Raw genomic sequence first — 20190 nt, 5'->3', positions numbered from 1 at the left:
AGAAACCGAGTTTGAATCTTGCCATGTTATCAGCTGATCTGGTTGAGCTTTTTTCTGTTTCTCCTTATTCACTGATTGACTATCTGGTTAATTAATACCTTCAGATGGGCCATAAATGCTTCCTACTTAAACTTAAGACAGGTTTCCATCTTATTTGTTGGTATGTAGTTGAAACAACATTCTTTATAACTTAAGAATTATTCAGAAACAGAAAATAATTTTTGGTTTAAATTTGAACTGCAAGCTGCACTGCAGAAGCAGAAAATAAAGATTTGAAATGTGAAATGGACTTTGTAAATGTCCTATACAAATGTGCACTACAGTGAAGTTTGAAAATAAAATGGTAGTGACTTCAGATTTTTAGTATATAATAATAACAACTTTTTATCTGATTACAGCTTCTATTCGACAAACAAAAAAGTGGCATATTCTACCTTTATTCCAAGAATCAAACTGCCACCAAAGAGAACAAAACCATCACCTGCATCTAATGGCTGCCCTTTGCAAGCATCAAAATCAAAATTGATCCAAGAAGATGAGTGTATGCCTAATTCACTCTTTGATTATGATGCTTATGATGCTCAAGTGTTCCAGTTGCCTCCCATCCATACAACGAGGTAATTAAGATTTTTTATCATAAGAAATCTTTAATGATCAAGTAAAAATTTAGTTTACTTGTCAAAATAAGAAATTGTGCCAACTTTTGCTGGCAGAACCTCTTTAAAAGTAGCCACTTTTGAGATGAAGAAAGGGGATAATATTAAATGAATGTCATTAAGAAAATTGGAAGGATTTGGAGTAAATATAATTGTGGATTGTAATGTAATGTATGGTGCACAGAAGATAGACTACATTTATTATGTAGTTTAGTTTTAAGACCTTAGCAAATGTAGGAAGAAGTAATATCAATCATAAGGGAAATGGTTTGTGATTTTGTGGGCTGAACTTGTCTTTTTCAGGATAAAGTCCAGTGGTGAGTTCCATGAAAGACAGGAAATGTTTAGGCTAGCAGGGTTTCTTGAAAAGAACTATGCTTGTACTCTGAAGAAATTTAGGAATTATGAGTCCTGCCACATTTCTTTATACAAGGAATCACTGATTTTAAGAGATGGTATAACCTTAGAAAGATTTGGTTTTAAACCCTTTCTATTTGGCAGAGGTCTCATTTTGTAGTTATTATTACAAAAGAGTCTGGAAATTCTTTGGTAGCCTGCTAGGCAAAAATGGGCCAGAGGAAAACTTTTCCATCCATCCAATGGCACTGCAGCCCGAGTCTGAGCCTTGGTCTCCTCCCAGGTAGGAGGTTTCCTAGTCTTTGAAGTGTGCGTTTGTGAGTAGTGAGTGACCAGCCTATTGACACTGCACAATTTCCACTCATTCCGGATTTGTCTGCTAGAGCCATCTAGTAGAGAATCAGGGGAGACGTGTGAGAAATGGCCAATGAATTTTGCTTATGAAACATCTCGTTCATGCTCGTAAGTTTCTTTTACATGCCATAAATCTACAACATGGGACCACCACTTTACTTTCCCCTCCAAAATAAGTAGTGCTACGGATTTTAATCACTCTTAAAAATTCATCATCCTCGGCCAGGTTTGAACCTGCGTACTTTGGGTACAGTGGTGAGTACACTAACCACTAGTCCACTGAGGGTGACAGAGCAAAACTTAACTCCTTTTAATTTCTGTTATTGGGTAAAAGAAAGTATTGAATTGCAGGTTATCCCGTAGCTTGCAGCGTGTGAATAGTAGCCGACACAAGAAAACTAGTGTTTCAGTGTTGGATTCACAGAGTGGGAGTGGACAAAAATTTCTCAAGAGGAAAATGTCTGATCCAGACATTCACCATTCCCTAAGTGATGGCTCGACTGCTGGCACCTCTGCACCTCGCTCAGCAGCCATTTCTATTCTTCAGCATCATTCCAGTAACATCTCACCACATCAGTCTGTTTCAGTTGGATGTGAGTACTCCTATAAAATCCCTCTGACTATGGTTACCATCTGGTACTGAAGATGCCGTTTTATGAAAGTTGTAAAATAAAGTTTAATGTTAGGCATTGTTAAAATATTGTAGACTTACTTTTCATTGGCCTAGTTGTCTTTCTACAAGTAAGATTAATAATAAGCATTTGTGATACCTTTTTATATTTTTCTCTCATTACAGTAAGATAATTTAGTCACTTTGATTAACAACAATTATAATCTTGTGCTATCCCATCGATATATATATATTTATTTCAGTATTGGCATAATCCTCAGTATTTCTTGTTATACTTGAATTTTTGTAAAAGTAAGTTCTGTTAGCTTTTTTGAAGCTTGATAAATGAAGAAAATTAGTCAGCTTCTAACCATGAAAGTCTTCCTCCTTAAAAACAAAATTTTACATGGAATTCAGAATAAAAGTTTTGCTTTTTTAGAACTGATAACAAAGACAAAAACCATCAAATTGTTTCCCATGGGATTATTTAAATTATTACTAAAGATTGTTTTGACTGATCCTGAATATGTAGAATATTGTGCTTTAAAATTACATGTGAATCGATGTTGTATCAAAGGTCTTACAACACCTAAAAGGTAAGTTGTTTGTAACAGATTTTTAAATTTTTGGTGAATGGATTATGTTGCATACATTCTTAAATTGTGTCTGCCTATTCTGATTTAGAGCTTAGATGTTTAAATATTTAAACACGTTTCTTTTACAGGTGGGTGGTTTTCCAAAGGTAGACAGACTTAAGGGGTAATTCGTTGTCCTTTCATTGTCCAAGAGTTAGGAGGCTCTTTGATAGTGCACAGAGTGTTAAGAGCAAGTAACTGTCCAGTATTAGTAACTTCATAAAATTGATCTGCTATGTCATATTCATAACGTTTAAGGGTATAATTTTCAATGTGGAGTTACATCTTTATTACATAATAATAATTGAGTTTATCAGTGTGCCATGTAGTCTGGTTCACTTGTACCATGCTACATGGTGCTACAACCCAGAAGACAGCCATTATCTTTATTACATCTTCTTATGTATTTGATAAGTTGGTTCCAGCACAAGGAATGAATATGTTGTTCTTTCAGTCTTTATATTTCTCAATGTTATAGATTCATATGTTTTTTGTATTATGTGAGAGACACCTTGTTATATATAATTTTTATATTACATTTTGAGTTACTTATTCTGTTTGATAAGTGAGTGCATGTCATCTAAAAGTCCTTAATGTGTAGGTTAGATATCCTTGTAAAGGTAGTTTTTGTCAGCATCAGTTTATACTCTTTTCTCCTTAGCTGTAAAGCATAGGGCATTTGGTGTCCAAACTGAAGCTCCAGAAGCAGAAATGTCCCCTCCGTATCGCCCAGTTGTTGGAAGTGCTGGATCTCCAAATAACCCGTTGCAGTCCCAGACCGATATTCTGCGGCCTGGGCGGCCTCTTATCAACCCTTTCGATCCATCTCATGTCACCATTAAGCTCACATCCAACAGGCGACGTTGGACTCATATCTTTCCCAAAGGTAACAATTATTGCTCAGTGTTCTCGATTGTTCTCTTTGTAGTAATGTGTGTGTGTGTGTGTGTGTGTCTGTAGGTAGCAAAATCAAACATGTATAGAATTTTCTTCGGGAAACTCATTAGTTGTGGGAACTTTGTAGAAAGGTGAATTGTACTGAAATGGATCTTTTAGTATTTTTCTGAATATATGTTTATGATATGCATGCTTTGCTAAGTGACTGCCAGAATATGTATTTGGATAATGCAGAGAATTTGTTTTAATACCTATTGAAGGAGCAGTGTTATTTATGTGTATGCATGATCTTATTTGTCAGTTCAATTATGACAAGGACCATTTGTGATCTACTTAACTTTTTTCATCTCAAAGATGTCTGTTACAACCTCAAACATCCACATCATTGGCATGGCATATTTGTAACTTGTGACACACAAGAGAGTGTGTTAGAAGTTTATAAGTATATTTATGACCAAAGATGGGCTTTATTTTGTACTGTTGTTGACAGAACTGCGTACTTGGAGACACTTTGTATTATCACATCTCACATATTATGGTTATGTTTTTCTTGTATAGAGAGATATTTTAATTAGTATTTGCATCACATGTATTTGGGTGGTCAGAGATCCATTATATGGAGTATTCATTTTATTGTAGGACCTACTGGGGTGCTTATCCAACAGCATCACTACCAGGCTATTCCAGCTGTTTCAAACCCAGACCAACATGTATATGAGGCTGGATCTGCATATAGTACATCTCCAGGCAATGAAAACTCTACCCCAGTCGGTTCACTACCAAGATCAGGCTCTCAGATTACATTTCATGACAGTAAGTATTACATGCCTTCTACTACCCCTATAGCTGTCTAAATAGAAATACCAATTAATTCTCTTTATATTTGTCTGTGTATAATTTTTAATGACACTTTCAGCATCTCGGACTATGTAGTGTTGAATGATAGTGAATAATGAATAGGAAAGGACATGGAAGGAAGCAGCCTTGATCTAATTTGGGGTATTATCTTGGCATTTGCCTTGACAGATTGAATAAAGCTACAAAAACTTCAATCAGGATAGCCAGTCTCTGGGCCAAGATCTCTTTATACTGGAATATACACAGACATTGCCAAGTTGATATCTTAAATCAGGGTAGCAAATGGCTAAAGCTGAAATCTTTTTTTAATTTTGGTAGATTTCATATGAGACAGATTTTGCTATATTTAATTAACGAAGAATTATCTTGCAGGGTTTGTTATTACACTACAACAATGTCATGTTTTATTAACTTGTATTTCAGATTCCAAGAATCGATCCTCAGGGCGTCCAGGTGTTGTTCCATCAATATCTGGTGATAATATTATTCAAACTAATAAGAGTTTGACTTTACTCTGGGGAGCTACTGGTGAGCAAGAATGGACTCCTGCTCTCACTACAGGTGAGTTTAATAATAGAGCATATAATTTATACTACTGTATTTCAATTAGTATTTGTCATCACATTTTTTTCAAGTGCACATTCAAACAACTCTTCTAATTTTTTTATCTAGTGATCTAGATTTAATACTGACATGATTATACATGGGGACCTGATGGTCTAAGGATAATATATTGACTGTTTCCCAAATTATTTTATGGATCTAGTGGAGATTTTCTGAATGCCAACTCTGTCTCTTACCTCTGACATGGTTAAAATTACAATACATGCTGAGGTGTGAAATTTTGCTCAACTGGTACTTATGTAGCAGAAATGTATTTTTTCAACCTTGCATGGTCAGAAGAGGCTAGAAAATTAAAATAATATTCTAAAGATGGAATTTTTAAAAATTTTGTCATGTTTGGTATGTGTTCTTTGAACAAAGAGCAGAGGCTTGTTTGATTATCCCTGAAACTACTTAACAGTTTCTGTACTAAAGGATGTTAAACAAATAATTTGTATATGTGTTTGTCCAGTATAGTATCAGAAGCATACATTACATAAAATTCAAATGAATCCATAACTTCCCTCAAAAATAGCAGATCATAAATAAGTAGAACATTATGTATGTAACGTCTTATTATGCATTACATATTTTGCTTGAAAATACTTTTCCTCATATATGTATTTAAAAATACAAGGAACATAATGACTATACAGTGTAATATTTGTAATGTGAGTAGCTCTGCAACAATAAATTTCTATTTGCATTTAACAAACATCAAGGCCAATGTAGTATTCAGAATTGCAAAAAATGCATTTATCAAATATGTGTGCTGAAAATTAAAGTACACCATTGCACTTCTGTACATTATCAGTGTCATAATCCTTGAGGACATTCATGTAATGGTGTTGTTAAATTAATGTTGTGGTATGTGTTTCTGTTGGACATCACTACATTGACTTTCACATAAACGCAGGAAATTCACAAATTTTAGTCTGATACACTGCAGTACATTTGTGAGGTAATTTTTAAAGTACATAAAAGTGATTACTTTTATTATAATGTTCCCCCCTCCCCCTTACATGTCTTGTGTATAAGCATTCTTCACAAATGGAACATTGTAACTTGCATCATGGTGAGTATATAGTTTGGATTATACTAACAAATTTCATAATACACATATTTTAACTACTGTCAGAACATGCAGCTTTTATCTGCTATGTTATGAGAATATACAACTCAGTGCTGGTGTATTCACATTGCATTTTTGAATGAGTCCAAAAGCCACTGTAATGTTGGAAGTCATGTCATTCAAATTTCTAATTTTATTCAAGTGTTACAAGAAAATATTGGAAAGAACAGTGGTAAATTCATATACCATTTATTCTTGTTGTATCCCAATAATGTGTGATGTAATGTCAGATTAAACTAAAGTAGCCTTTATGTTTGATAGCATGATATTGATCATAATTTACTCTCTAATATGGTGTGCTAAAATGTATTTAACTTTCTTTGCTAAATTGTTTCCCTGTCTTTTTAACAACACTGTTCTCCTTTAAGAAAGAAAAATCTCTTGTGGCTTACCTTGTATGAGCTTGGATTGACTTTCAAAATGTTTCTTTTTGTGTGTGTCCATCCACATGTAATAACACCAGAGTAGATGAATAGAGTTTTATGAGATTTGATGTTTTGGTGTTTAGTAAAATTTATCCACTAACTAACTAACTAGATGGCTTACCGAACCCGAAGGTTCATCACCGAATTAACCAAAGCCCTCCACCAGACCCTGTCCTGGGCTAACAAAATCCAGTCTCCTTCAACTCTTATCTCCCATAGATCCCGCCTGACATTATCCTCCCATCTACGTCTAGGTCTCCCCAGCGGTCTCTTCCCCTCAGGCTTCCCAACCAATACCCGGTGCACACCTCTTGTCCCATCCATGCGTGCTACATGCCCTGCCCATCTCATTCTTCTTGACTTAATCACCCTGACAATATTGGGGGAGGAGTACAGATTTTTAAGCTGCTCATTATGCAGTTTTAAAATTTATCCACACACTGGTTAAATTGGATATTGTGTATTAATAATGGGCACTTTATTTGAAGACTTCTGTAAGTTTCTGTGCATTTAAGTAATTGGGTGGGACACCCTGTGTGGAGACTCTCCTATGAATCATGCAACTATGTGAGAATTCTTAGGGGTCCTTCCTTCATGGTGATGCCTTTACCAGTGTAGTTCACGTATTTACTGCAGGTTCCTTTGTATTGTATTGACTGCATGTTTATTTGAAGTTTGGCTGCCTTCTGGGATGCTGCACCTTATAGTCTTGGAGAAATTGACTTGACATTTCAGAGGTGCTTACTGCCCCTGTCATTGTGGTGATGAGTTATCATCCTTATCACCTTGATGTGGAAGCAGTGAACACCTCTGAAACACTGGTCAGTTTCTACCAGACTACAAGGTGCAGCATCCCAGATGACTGTCTTCTTCATACTTGTCGCCATGAGAACTTGAAATATCACCAGATTGCAGTGTTCATGTGCTTCAAGTAGTAAGTAATATGCTCTCAAATGAAATTTCTTTGGAGTCTTAATGCCTGCACTAGCTTAAATATTATCTTTGTAGCATGTTGGTCTTTCTGGAACTTGTCACTCTACAGATTTATAATTCTGTGCTGTCTGCTCTTATTCTATGTGCATTCTTCTATTATTTCCGTCCATGTATGCAGTAATCTCTTGAACTTATTATCTGACTTGAGTTTATCCTGTATGTCTATTATTTCCGTCCATGTATATTCAATAAGTTATCATACTTTTGCCCCTTACATTAATTTCTTGTGTCTTACCCTATACCCATGTCTTCCTAGGTTTGAACATTAGTTTGCATAATTTTTAATATGTGCTTTTGGACATTATTTTACCAGTGTCTGTGAATTGTACTTGTCTTTAATCCTGCAAAATCTCTCTTGTGATATAAACGTACTTGTTTTAAGTATTTCATTATTTACATTCATGTGAGTGTTCTATTGGTTTTAAAATTGATGTGTTTAAGTACTTATAATTCACTGTCATTCTCTTCAGTAAGAGACCTTACCTACCTTGAATGATGCTGGACCCTACTTGCTTTATTTCCAAATACTTGGCTTCCTCATTATATTAGATTTTTATTTTGTCCTCAGATTATTCATCTTTGTTCCACCTGTTTTTATTATCTTTTCTGAATCATTCTATTATTCGTTTTGGATCTACACTGTAAGTGACAGTAGTGTTTGACTTCATTTATAATAGTACAAAAATTTCATACATAGTGTGTCAGTCAGTTGTGAAATTAATTGATGATATATGATATATGATGTTTGAAAGAGTAATGCATTCTCTGCTAGTTAGTTTTTAATTTTTATCCAAAACATGTTTGTGTGCATGTTTCATATCTATATGGAGATCTTGTGGGAGGAGTATGGACTATTTAGAATGTGAAATATATCAGTGATACTTAACTTTTAATTGACTGGGTGTTGTGTAGCAGAAGATAATCATCAACTTGTCATAGCCTGTTGTGTTTATGTTATTTATATCCATATGTGCAGAAGGCATACATTATGTTAATTTTATGTTATTGTAATTATGTGCTAGCTTTTGAGGCTAATGAGTGTAATTTTTGTTTTCCTTTTCATGTCTGTCTGTGGGACGTGTGATCGTGTGCAATCAATCAGTCAGCAAAGTTATCATAGGTTTGGAAATGTATTTCAAAATCTGCTGTAGTAGGAGGTAGAGTAGATCAGCACCTTTCAAACTGTGGGTCACGATCCACCAGAGTAATATTCAAAACATGAAAAAGTTCTCATTAATTTATAAATTTTTTATCAGTGAAGTTGCTTGTTGTTTGGGTTTTAAACTACTCCTATCCACATATGAAGCTTGTTACTGTTAATCTTGAAACCTGCATACCGTGCAGTGTATTGATATATAAAATCATGCATTCAAACAAAACTGTTTACACTTGAAAAAACACTTAGTGCCAAACGCGTTTTGACCTCGATAGGTCATCATCAGTGGCAAACAGATTAATTCATATTAAATCAAACAATTCATAAAACAATGGTTTATTATAAAGCATAACAGGTTGCACTTTACAAAACCATTGAAGTTCACAGGCACAGACAACGCAGCCATGGCTAACCATAGACCAACAACGGAAATCAGGCCAGTGGACATAAAGCTAAGTACTCAATTTAGTGAGTACACCAACTCTTGTGCAATTAACATCCAGTGTGGTATTACATAAAATATAGTTTTGCTCGCTCTACTCCAAGTGGTCTAGAATAGTACATATTTCATTACATATTTTCTCTATGCTTTCAGTTGTATTGATTTGCAGCGTAATTGCTGAACAAAACTTTTATAAAGAGGTGTGCTGATTAAAGTTTTTGAAACCCAATTATTTATATATATATTTTTTTTAAAAACACTCTTGGTTCTGTGATTATGAGAAGGATTGTCACATCCGTTCAGTAACAAGCATTCATTCTCTCACCTAAGTATCATAATAAGCAGCTTTAAAAGACAAGCATAAGTGAGTTGGTGTTCTATCCATATTGCTGGGCTGGCAATTGGCAAGGCTCCAGAAATATGCTTACCCATGCTATGTTGTCAACCGGTGGTGAGTACATATTTAGTTTTAATTTAAATGGATCGGAGTTAAATGGAAACCTACTTTTTGTCAGAGATTTTTTCTTGTTCCAAGAATATAGAGTAAACACAAATGTAAAATACAGGATTTGTTAGTCACACATGGGAAAGAAGTGTATAAAATATATTTATATGGCAGAAGTAAAAATGAAAGAAAATTAAGGAGAAACGAAAAAAAGAAATAAAACTGGAAACTTCACAATACACATTACACACATTATGGATTTTTTTCATGTATTTTGGATTATTAGTATATTATACAATATTTTATCTGAAGTAAGTGTATTCAACAGAAACCAGACAGTATTCAGGTCTTTTGGGATTCTGTTTTAAGAAGATTTTATATTTCTGGAGTCCTGACATCTGGTATGCATTATAAAATTAACACTTTAGTGGGAAGGTGTTCGTGACCCAGAAGGTTTGAAATATAAGCTGTCCTATAATATATATATTTTTTGCCTTCTGTTTTTAAATGCTTTTAATTCTTTGTGCATGATGCATATAAAAAATGGTACAGGGAAGAAGAATTCATGAATTGTGTTGTTGTTCAACTCAGATTTCTTCCTGAAGCAGTTGGCCTACATGCAGTCTGCTGCAGGAACAATTTTAGATCATGAAGAAGTGAGAGAGAGAGAGTGTGTGTGCATGTGCGCTCATGTGTGCACATACATGTTTAGTTATCTGAAATATAACAATGCATTTTTTTATCTTACAGGAAGAACTGATTTCTGTAGAGTATGTTCATGAGCCATTACAGTTTTCTCAATATTATTTGTGCTAATTGGAGAGAGAAGCAGCATGAATAATTTAAATTGTGAATAGTCCAGAATTATCTTGTTTATAAATAAAATAATTTCTTTATTAATAATTGGGAGTATACTGTGTGTGTTGGTAAGAGAAGGTGTGTGCATGTGTGTGCGCACGTGTGTGTGAGTGCATGTGAATAGCTATATATATGTATATAAAGTAGACACATTACTTAAGGAATCTCTGAGTGAAAATTAAGTTTAGTGAATGTAAAAATGATGACATTTTAAGTATAAGAAAGTGAATCAGAAACATGTTAACTTTTGTTGACATTTTTACATGCATATGTAAACATTTCCAGAAGTAGAGTATAAATCAGAATTTAATTTTCTTCCTTACATCTGCATTTCAAGGGTGCTTTTTACCTTCTGTTCTACTGAATAACCAGCAGGCATTTCTGGTGTCATGCATTTCAGAATTTCTTGTTAATTCTTGTGATAAGATATTGATTTATCTTACTACTGTATGTAAGCCGAAAGAAAATTAGGAAAATAACTATATTGTATACATGCCGTAAAATACTTTCATTTGCTAGGTGATGCCATCAGAACTGAGAGAACATAAATTAATAATTACACAGCACTTTGTTACATTAGTACAAATATTTTGCACCATTGCAGTTCCAACTGAGTACCTGAAAGACCTGTATTTTAATCTGAAATTGTAGAATGATAATTGTCATGTTCATAGCTTTGGGGACAACATATATATTCCATGTGGAATCTGTAGGTGTGTTTATGATCTCATGCCATGCCTAATTTCATATGCCCAGGGATTTCTACATTGTTTTGTATTTTACTAAAAAATTGCTAGAGCAAAAGTTGCATATTCATCAAAGATCTAGTACTCTACAAAATATTAGGGTATGCATTGAATGACACAAGTATTACCCCCATCTTGGAACTTAGCACAGTTGCTGCTCTAGTAGTTTTGATAATACAGAATTAAAAATTATGAATGTATAGAAACCTCTACTGGCATGACTAAAATCAGTGGAGACTGGATATTTGTTTCAAAAGTTTTTAGTGGGAGATAAATGCATGGATGTACATGTATATGTGAAACAGGAAACCTCATTATTTTTCTAAATAAGTAATGTAAGGTGAAAGGATGTTCAAAATGTTGGTATATATACTGTGTTATGAAACATAATTTGTTCTTTGCCCTAAGTAATACATAACAACAGAGAAAACAAGTGTTATAAATTGTTTTTACATTGTCAAAATATCCAAGTTATTTGGTATTCTGCCCACATAAAATCTTTGAATCATTGTTACGTAGTATAAGAAGTGTTTTTAACTAAATGAAATCTTTGTTTTTAATAAGCATGTAGCTGTAACATTAAGCTAAAATGTTATTAATTTCAAACTAAATAACTGTTACTTATTATTCCCTCATTTATACATTTCATCATTCATTTAAAAGACTTTTTCATGAAAATTATACAGTTGCACTTATTTGAAGGCCAATTTAAGTTAATAATATCTATGAAGTGTGTTTTATTTTGTTTAGGTGTGGACTGTGGAAGTCCCTTACCATTCCAGCGTGTCTACCTATCACCACGGATTACTTTCCCGACAAGCGCAGCCTTCAGAATGACTATGTTGTGTCTGACTACAATCTTCTGCCTGATGATGTGAATGCAGATTTTGCTCAGCAGAGGGCAATCTACAAAAAGCCTTTAACCACTGCAGAAGTGTTTAAAGAATTGGTTTCACAGAGACTTGCTCAGGTTGGATATGACATGCTAATGAATTAATATAATGTTGTATACCATTAATATTTTAATAGTAGCTAGGGCAAGTTATTATTGAAGACCTGGTGCTTAATAATTCTCAGTATGCTTTAATTTGGGAATGTTTACTGCTTTAATAAAGCATTTATATTTTTAAAACATTTTTTAAAGTTAGAAAACACAAGTTACAAAATAAATTATTTTTCTGTTAAATATAGGCAAAAGAATAAGTTGCGAGTGTTTGTATAGTAGGACATGTTATTTTGTTTATATCTTTATTTTTATATTGTTTACTTCTTAGGGGTTCCAGTTGATTGTGTTGTCTGAGCACAATCCGAAGAAACAGGCACAGACACCAGGCAGTAATTCCACCTCTGCCACAGCTGGTATAATAAGCTCACCTGTGATGTCTCGTCCTTGTGATATTGAACCAACTGAAGAATATTTTCTCAGCATTGGGCGAGTGTTCCACAAGATATCCCTCAGTGGATCATCTATTACTGTTACAAGATACAGACCCAGGTATTTTTCTGTTTTATAATATACAGTATATTGTCAGTTTTGTTCTTTTGGGTTATGGCACTGTGTGAACTTATAGGTAGATACCAACATTTTGGAGAAGCATCCGTTCTCCATTTTTAGGGCACTGCAACCCAGAACAACATTGACAGTGTCACTGTGTGAACCTTAAATCTCATACAGTATGTTGGTTTGCCACATGCTTTGGAGTCAGTGCATGACTTAAATGTGAATGGAGAAGCTGTGTATCTTCTTTAATTTGCATATTTCAGCTCCCAAAACACCTGATAAGTTTTTAAGAATTTGGTGTTGGAAGTGTACACTTTTTGTTGCCAGGTAATCTGAGTTTTAGTTTATTTTTATTTTATAGGGGTTTGTTTTACGTAAATGTATGGATGGATGGATACATAGATAGTTGGAAAGAAACATTGATTGACTGTTTGGATTGATTAATAGGTAGAGCAAGACAAAATAAGTGGTTATAAAAATATACAAGGTACCTAGACTAAGGACACATTGTCCCTATATGTAAGCATTTTGGTATGAGGACATGGATGTAAAGCTTCACACATTCCAGATCCCAGAACTAGTTGGAGGTGTTTGGCTTCATGCTTTGGCTGCTTTACCCTGGTGCCCATTAGATAGAAGGTGGGTTGACTTCAGAGCTGTTCTGCTTGCACCCAGTTGTGCAGCCTGTAGCCAGTCACCACACTGACTGAGCTGTGCTGGCACTTTGTAAAAGTACTTACAGTGATATCTGTGACCATTTGAAATGTATTTGAGACTTAACGAACAGGACTTTTGAGATACACAGGGAGAGAAGAAGAGATAATCTCTCCTAGAGAGGGGTTGATAGATTAACCGGTGATAGTGTATGAGAGAGGAACACATCCACATTTCTTACGATGATTTTAAAAATTAATTCATATTATGAATATTAACCATGTGTTAGGAAGTGACAATTGTCTAAATGTCTTGTATCTTGTACTTGGAAGAATGTGAGAGCGCCGACATTCGTAATTATGTGGCTAACATGGTTGTGAATTTTTATAGTTCTTTTTGGTACCCAATGAACAGTTCCACATCTTTGCCAGTTTGAAATTCATCCTATCATTTGATAAGTAATGCATAACTTATGCAGTTAGAAAACATTGTTAATAAACCAGTGATCAATCAACATAACATTTCTTTGCTTTCAGACATCCATACCCTCCTTTTAATATACATTATCGTTACCGGTTTCATGCCCCTCATCATGACAACTATGAAATATCATGGGTATCTTTCACAACAGAGAAATTAGAAAATTTTAATTGGAACTATCTGGATCACTACATTTGTACAAGAGGAGATACAGATTTTGCCCTTGCAGAGGTAAGGTGTTACGTTTGACTATATCATGACGTTACTGAAACTTACAGTGGGCCAAGATTTTACCATATTGCAATCTTTCATTGCACAATTCATGTCCTCATATGATTTACTTACCCTCATTTTCACTGTAAAGTAAAGGAACAAGTTCCTGTGGATGATGTGTGTGTGAAAGGAGTCAACACTGAAAAATGTAGTTTCCAGCATCCAGAAGGGATAGACAGGTATAAAATCTGAAGCAAGTAGGAAAGCATTACATTTGGCATAGTTTAGTGAGAATTGTTCTTCGCTGTTGCTATAGGTCATGTGATCTATGGTGTGACGTTCCAGCCATGTGAACCAAGATATGAAGTACTGTAGTGCAGAAAGGAAAATTAAAGGTGTGGCATGACAATTGAGTTAAGCTTAAATGTGATAAAGAAATTGTCTTTTCTTAACTGTTAGCTCTATATACAGACTATAAAATTTATTGGAGAAAATGATTCTTTTATGTGGGTAGGTTATGTATACAATGACATTTTGCACAATAGACCATTTTCATAACTCCTCACATAAATCATACATCAGAGTTTTTGATTTAAGTTTTTTCATTCTGTAATATGTTAGTGATATGAGGAAATGCAATTATCTTCTTTTACATTATTCCATGTGAAGTTAACCTGGGAACTGGAGCCAGTATGTGAAATGATGAGTATAGTAAGATCCATCAGTATAAGATTACTTGAAATTCCATTCAGCCTGTGTAGAATTTCTTTATGCGCAAAGAGGCTACTCACAGTAGGCACATTTCTTCAACTTTGAACTTGAACTCATGCCAAACTGAAAAGGAATTAACAGAATTTTATTCAGTTTACAGTTCATAAATCTGTCTTATTTTACTAACAATATTCTCTTTATTTAAAAGGCCCAAAAGTACTGGCGCTTTCGTGTTTATCTTCTTCCACTGAATCATCAGGCTACAAAGAAGATATTAGAAGGTTCTGACCACTGTGATATTTACACACTTCCTTCCCTGGAGGATCAGGGTCATATGGTGGAAAACTTCTTACGATTTCTTGAGTATTGGGTGAATAGAATTCGCCGTCCAAATACCTGCAAGAAACCAAGGGTAGGACCAACCACTTTTTCCATACTTCTTATGAGTATTTGTTTCGTCTTAAAGCATGGAGTAATTTCTATAATTTTTTATTTATTTATTTGAGAAGAGAATGAAAATGGCTGTCTTCTGGGTCATTATGCTGTATAGTCTGATAGAAGTTTAGTGACATTTCAGAGGTGCTGACTCCATCATCAGGGCATTGTCCCTGATGATGGAGTCAGCAAACATCTCTGAAATGTCACTGAATTTCTACCACAATATGCAGTGCCCAGAAGCCAGCCATCTTTACACTTGTCACTGTGAGACACTGAAATCTCACTTTGCAAGAGTTCCCCCCCCCCCCCCCCATGTTTATACATATGTTACAAATCTGTGTTTGGAATGGTATGCTGTAAATATAATATTTCTTTAATGCTACACAACTGAATGTGTAGTGATCTTATTTTACAGATAACATAAGTTTGATTTTGTAAATATGTAGTATATGGTTGCAAGTTTATTCTTTATATGTGCTGTAAGTTTAGTTTTGAGATGTAACTTGAGCTTTACTTTTAATTTGAAGTATGATTTCTTGTTTTGAATGTAGCATCATATGTCATATATTTTAAGATGCTAATTAAAACCGTGATCTGCATCTCTCTTTAATTTAAATTGCTTGTGTGCATTGCTTTATTGATCTTAAGAAGTTATGCTAGTTAATTAGAACTTGATGTGACACTTCTTTCTTTGTTAGTGAACATTACAGATACATTTTTATAATGCTTGTAACAATTTTAACACCCCTTTTTTGTCATGAATACCACTCAACCACAATTTCATGCATATTGTAGGAACACTTTTCCTGTGGGACTCCACTGGCTGTAGTGTAAGTGACCATAGTTATGGTCAAGTAATTAACACTCCTTTGTATTCTTGTTGTCCTGGGTGAGCTTGGGGGCTAGTTGTCCTGACAAAAGATGTTTGTAGTTTTCTTCAGTCATTCCCTCCAGGTAAATACTGGTGCAGTTCTTATTCTAACAGCAATCTCCTTTAACTGATATCTCCATTAATAAAATATTTCTGGGCTGTCAGCCATATCAGTTCATTAAAAATCAGCATTTCAGGGACTACCTCTGTCCCTATCAACAGGTTTTGCTGTAACAGTTCATCCAGACTGGCCCACATATATATTTGTCCAGCGCCTGTCTTTGAAGCTGAGTGTGAACTGGTGGGTGCTAATGGGCAGAGTCAAGTTCTTGCTTAGCTTAGCCTTGCTTCTGGATTGATTTGGTTCTGTATTGTTTCAGAATGTTAGATACCAGGTACGAGGACTGACTGACAGAGTGAAACCGCTGCCCTTGTTAAAATTTTAAGGTAGAGCCTGAACTCAGTAGCCTCTTTTATTACACAGTCCATGTATCCTGTGGCCTTATCCAGCATGTATATGCTCTTGAAATTGATGTTATGTCCTGTGTCAAATCTCTGCTCTGCCATGGTTGACTTCTGTGGCTGGCCCATATGTATGCGTCTCATGTGTTCTTTGCATCTGGTTTTGATGGATCTGCCAGTCTTTCCAACATGGACTTCGCTGAATTTGCAGAGGACACAGTATATGCCTGCAATTTTTAGGACCATTTTGCCTTAAACAGGTCCACCCATTGTTGTTCATCTTGACTGGGATGTGGATGGTTATGATGTTGTATTTGGCAAGGAGCCTGCTGATTTTGTGTGAGGCCACTTTGAAATTATATTAATGATACACTTGTCAGCTTCTCAATCTGTATTTGTGGCTTCTGTTTTGTGGCTAGGGTATGCTTGACAGAACAGCTGCTGTGTCCATTTTGTTTAAAGGTTTTCCTTAGGTGGTTGATTTCCTTGTCTAGGCTCTCAGCATCACAAACGGTCCTTACCCAGTGAATGAGCATCTTCGGCATAGGCTGCTTCTGTAGCAGATTGTGTTCAGACTTCACATGGAAGTACAGGTCCATATGCATGGGCATCTCACATGTATTTAGAAAGCAAATCTTCAAATTAATCCTGAGGATGAGTTATCTTAACAGGTCATTTTGGATTTCCAGCATTTGGTGGGATAATACCTCAAAAATAAGCCACTTATGCTGCCTCGTATATCCTTTCCAATTCACAGTTGTGATCATCATCATCATCATTACATTTCATAATACACTAAATATTGATACACTATCATTCAGTAATCTACAATTTAAGCAAAATCATGCATACTGATTAAGTAACTTTCTGTTTAGTAATAGAATCCAAATTTTTAACAGCATTAATACTGAAATCCATGATTTGACGTGATCTTGTGCCAGTTCCAAACCTCCCAGTCTCAGAATTTAGCTCCAAAAGATACAGCTTAACTTTCATTTTGTAGGAATAGGGGATTTAAAGACCTATGCTAAGGCGCTGCCAGCCAGACTTTAACTCCATGGTTAATGGTCTAGTGATATGCTGGTGTAACGCATGGTCATCTGGAACATGGATGATGAGAGTTAATGTTATTTTCCCATCTTCTTTCTTCTTGGTCTTCAAGTGGCCACTTTCCAAGAGGTTTTTCTACCAAAACACTACATTTGTTTGTCTCCCCATCGAAACTACACGTCTAGTTCATCTCCTTTATTTTTATACCCTAACAGTGCTAGGTAACCTATAGAAATCAAAGTACACGCAGCATCACAAGTTCCCAGTATCTTTGCACATAACTTAATTGATTGCATGTGTTGACTAGACAAGAAAGAGACACTGATTATAGTAATTATTTTTTCCAGTCTCATTCTAAATAATGAAGGAACATGTGCCAGATTGTATTATTTGTTAATAAACTAAACCATGTCAGTACTTTTTTTAATAGGAGTCAATAAGGTATGATTGAAAAGGAATATACTATAAAAAATATCGTTAGAGCCACTCTGGATGAACTCATTAACACTGGATTAATTAGAATCATATAGTATTTCTTAATTTCTTTGTATTGTAATTGGATGCTGCATGCTTTTTTATGACAGATCTTCCCAATTGACTTTTTTTAAGCAAAGGTAGTTTTGAATTCTTCAATCATGAGAAATTAAGTTATTGCGGAATGTCATTCCACTGGTGCTGGGGGAATGCCACCTCAGAGTCTGTACAGAAATTAACTGCAGGTACTATCCATACAGTTAAACTCACTGCTTCTCAGCCAGCAGCAGCCAGTCAGCAAGACAATATCTTATTTCCGATTTCATTTAGCATGTGAAGGGAAGAGAAGTGTAGGAAGACCATTGAACAGATGGCATGAAACTGTAACAGGCCTGGTGCATAATAGGTTTTATTTAGGTTATCATCTTAATTGAAGATATTTCAAGTTAAATAATTGTTATAACAAGGTATGTTGGTGGAATGATAGATTTTTTTTCTCTTTGGGTGGAGGTCATTTTAAATGTGTAACAGTCAGGTGGAGGATCTTCTTCCAACATATCTTATTAATTAAATGAATACCAGCTATTTATTGAAACGAATTGAAAGCAAGGTAACATTTTTAAGATTTATGATAAAATCCTTTGAAAATTTCAGTCATATATTCTAGTAAGAAAAGAAAAAAAATCTCTTTTTTTTAGTGGTAACTAATTAGTCTATAACTGTTTTCATAATCATGCACCAGAGTGGTTATTTGTTTGAAGAATTGGCATAATGATTGTCTTTCTTCGACAGAAGCATAAGTAAACACATGATTGTTTGCTTCCTCTTATGAACCAAGAAATATTTTATTGCATTTTATTTCTGGCTATATGGTAACACTCTGCCATTTACATTCCATTGTTACATTCTTTGCACAAGGTGCATTAATTTAATACATAATGGAGAAGTTGTGTGTGTCTGTGTTCATATTTGATCCTTAAAACTTTTAACAGATTACAATGAAATTTGGTATTGAGGGGTGTGAATGAAGCATTTCAGGATGAATTTAGTTTTTTCCCATATATATATCTGTCTGTATTGAATATCTTCTTACATAAAGCTCAAATAGAAGTTGATCAAATTTCTCTAAAACACATTGATGTTGGACTACTGTGTCGTAATACCATGTGGACGTGTAGGTAGATCAGTGTTTTTGAGGAACATACTACCTCCATCTTCAGTTTACAAAAATTAGCATGTGACATCAGAGATATGATATAAATCTTGTTAAGATCTGTAAAATTTGCCTGGAATTTTTTGATATTGTGGTATTTAATAGAATATAAGGACATACTTTCTGCCTCTGTGCAGTCAAATACCTGTACTATTAATTAGGTTTGCCAGCAATAAAATGTATGTCTCCATGCTATTATAATGTATTGTTCTGATGATTACCTCTGCTAGCAGAATACGTGTCCACAATGAATAAACATAAAGATTCTGGTTTCAAAATTGCAAAGAATGCGTTTGTTTGTGTTCAAGTCTTGCTGCATATAGATTTCAGTTTTGGTTATGTAGCTTATAGGCTAAAATATTAAGGCATTGACTGGGAAGATTTGTTGTCATTGTTTTAGAATATACAGTAGATCTGAGTTGCTTGTCTGTCTTCTTTGCTTGCCAACTGCATGCCTATGTTACAGAGCCCTGGCTTTTCAACAGGAAGCAAGGGCCGACAAAAGTTGATACATCGTCGCCATAGCTCCAGTTTGACTTTCCTCTCCCACAGTAACAGCTCATCAACAAGTAACCCATCGAATAATTCACAGGTACATTTCCATTCCTGACCTGTCATCCCATCCATAAACTAATAAAACTTATTAGGATTTTGTATATTCCATTATGATAAATCATACAAGAACATGGTGTATTCTGTTGTAACTAATCAAAAGTGTAATACTTAATATAATATACAAGCTTCAGATATGAATCTGTTTAAATGCAGAGCAGTAATATTTTTTTTATGAGTTACAACATTACCTTAGCTGTGAATGTTTCTATTTTCATTGGGCTTCATATTGCTGCAAGTACTTACACCGTTTTAAGCATTTATATTAGAACATTATTTCCAAAATGTTCTATACATTGAGCTCTTTTGTACTAATATAATATTTATGAGGCCCCAACCAAATA

At 34.7% G+C, this 20190-nt stretch overlaps 1 protein-coding gene across 19 annotated transcripts in view; it reads left to right on the top strand.

The window, feature by feature from the left end:
- LOC147871873 (GATOR complex protein Iml1-like) overlaps positions 1–20190 on the top strand; it is a 45174-nt gene that overhangs the window by 6841 nt on the left and 18143 nt on the right. For 16 of the 19 annotated variants that reach the window (XM_087359935.1, XM_087359932.1, XM_087359933.1 and 13 more), the window contains 11 exons: positions 399–617; positions 1719–1960; positions 3274–3498; positions 4149–4322; positions 4791–4928; positions 8623–8677; positions 11918–12137; positions 12442–12662; positions 13859–14033; positions 14935–15138; positions 19701–19826. In XM_087359935.1, the coding sequence (XP_087216061.1) occupies positions 399–617; positions 1719–1960; positions 3274–3498; positions 4149–4322; positions 4791–4928; positions 8623–8677; positions 11918–12137; positions 12442–12662; positions 13859–14033; positions 14935–15138; positions 19701–19826 (1999 nt within the window). The remainder of the gene's footprint in view (positions 1–398; positions 618–1718; positions 1961–3273; positions 3499–4148; positions 4323–4790; positions 4929–8622; positions 8678–11917; positions 12138–12441; positions 12663–13858; positions 14034–14934; positions 15139–19700; positions 19827–20190) is intronic. The other 3 variants (XM_087359942.1, XM_087359941.1, XM_087359940.1) reach the window with 2 other exon arrangements.

This window comes from Zootermopsis nevadensis, unplaced genomic scaffold, assembly GCF_977971745.1.
Source record: "Zootermopsis nevadensis isolate Lab colony 2312 unplaced genomic scaffold, Znev_1.0 Znev_ptg000037l, whole genome shotgun sequence".
In the NCBI taxonomy this organism is placed as follows: Eukaryota; Metazoa; Arthropoda; class Insecta; order Blattodea; family Termopsidae; genus Zootermopsis; species Zootermopsis nevadensis.
Note: the sequence above shows the minus strand (reverse complement) of the source record. Positions and strands in the feature narration are given on the sequence as shown.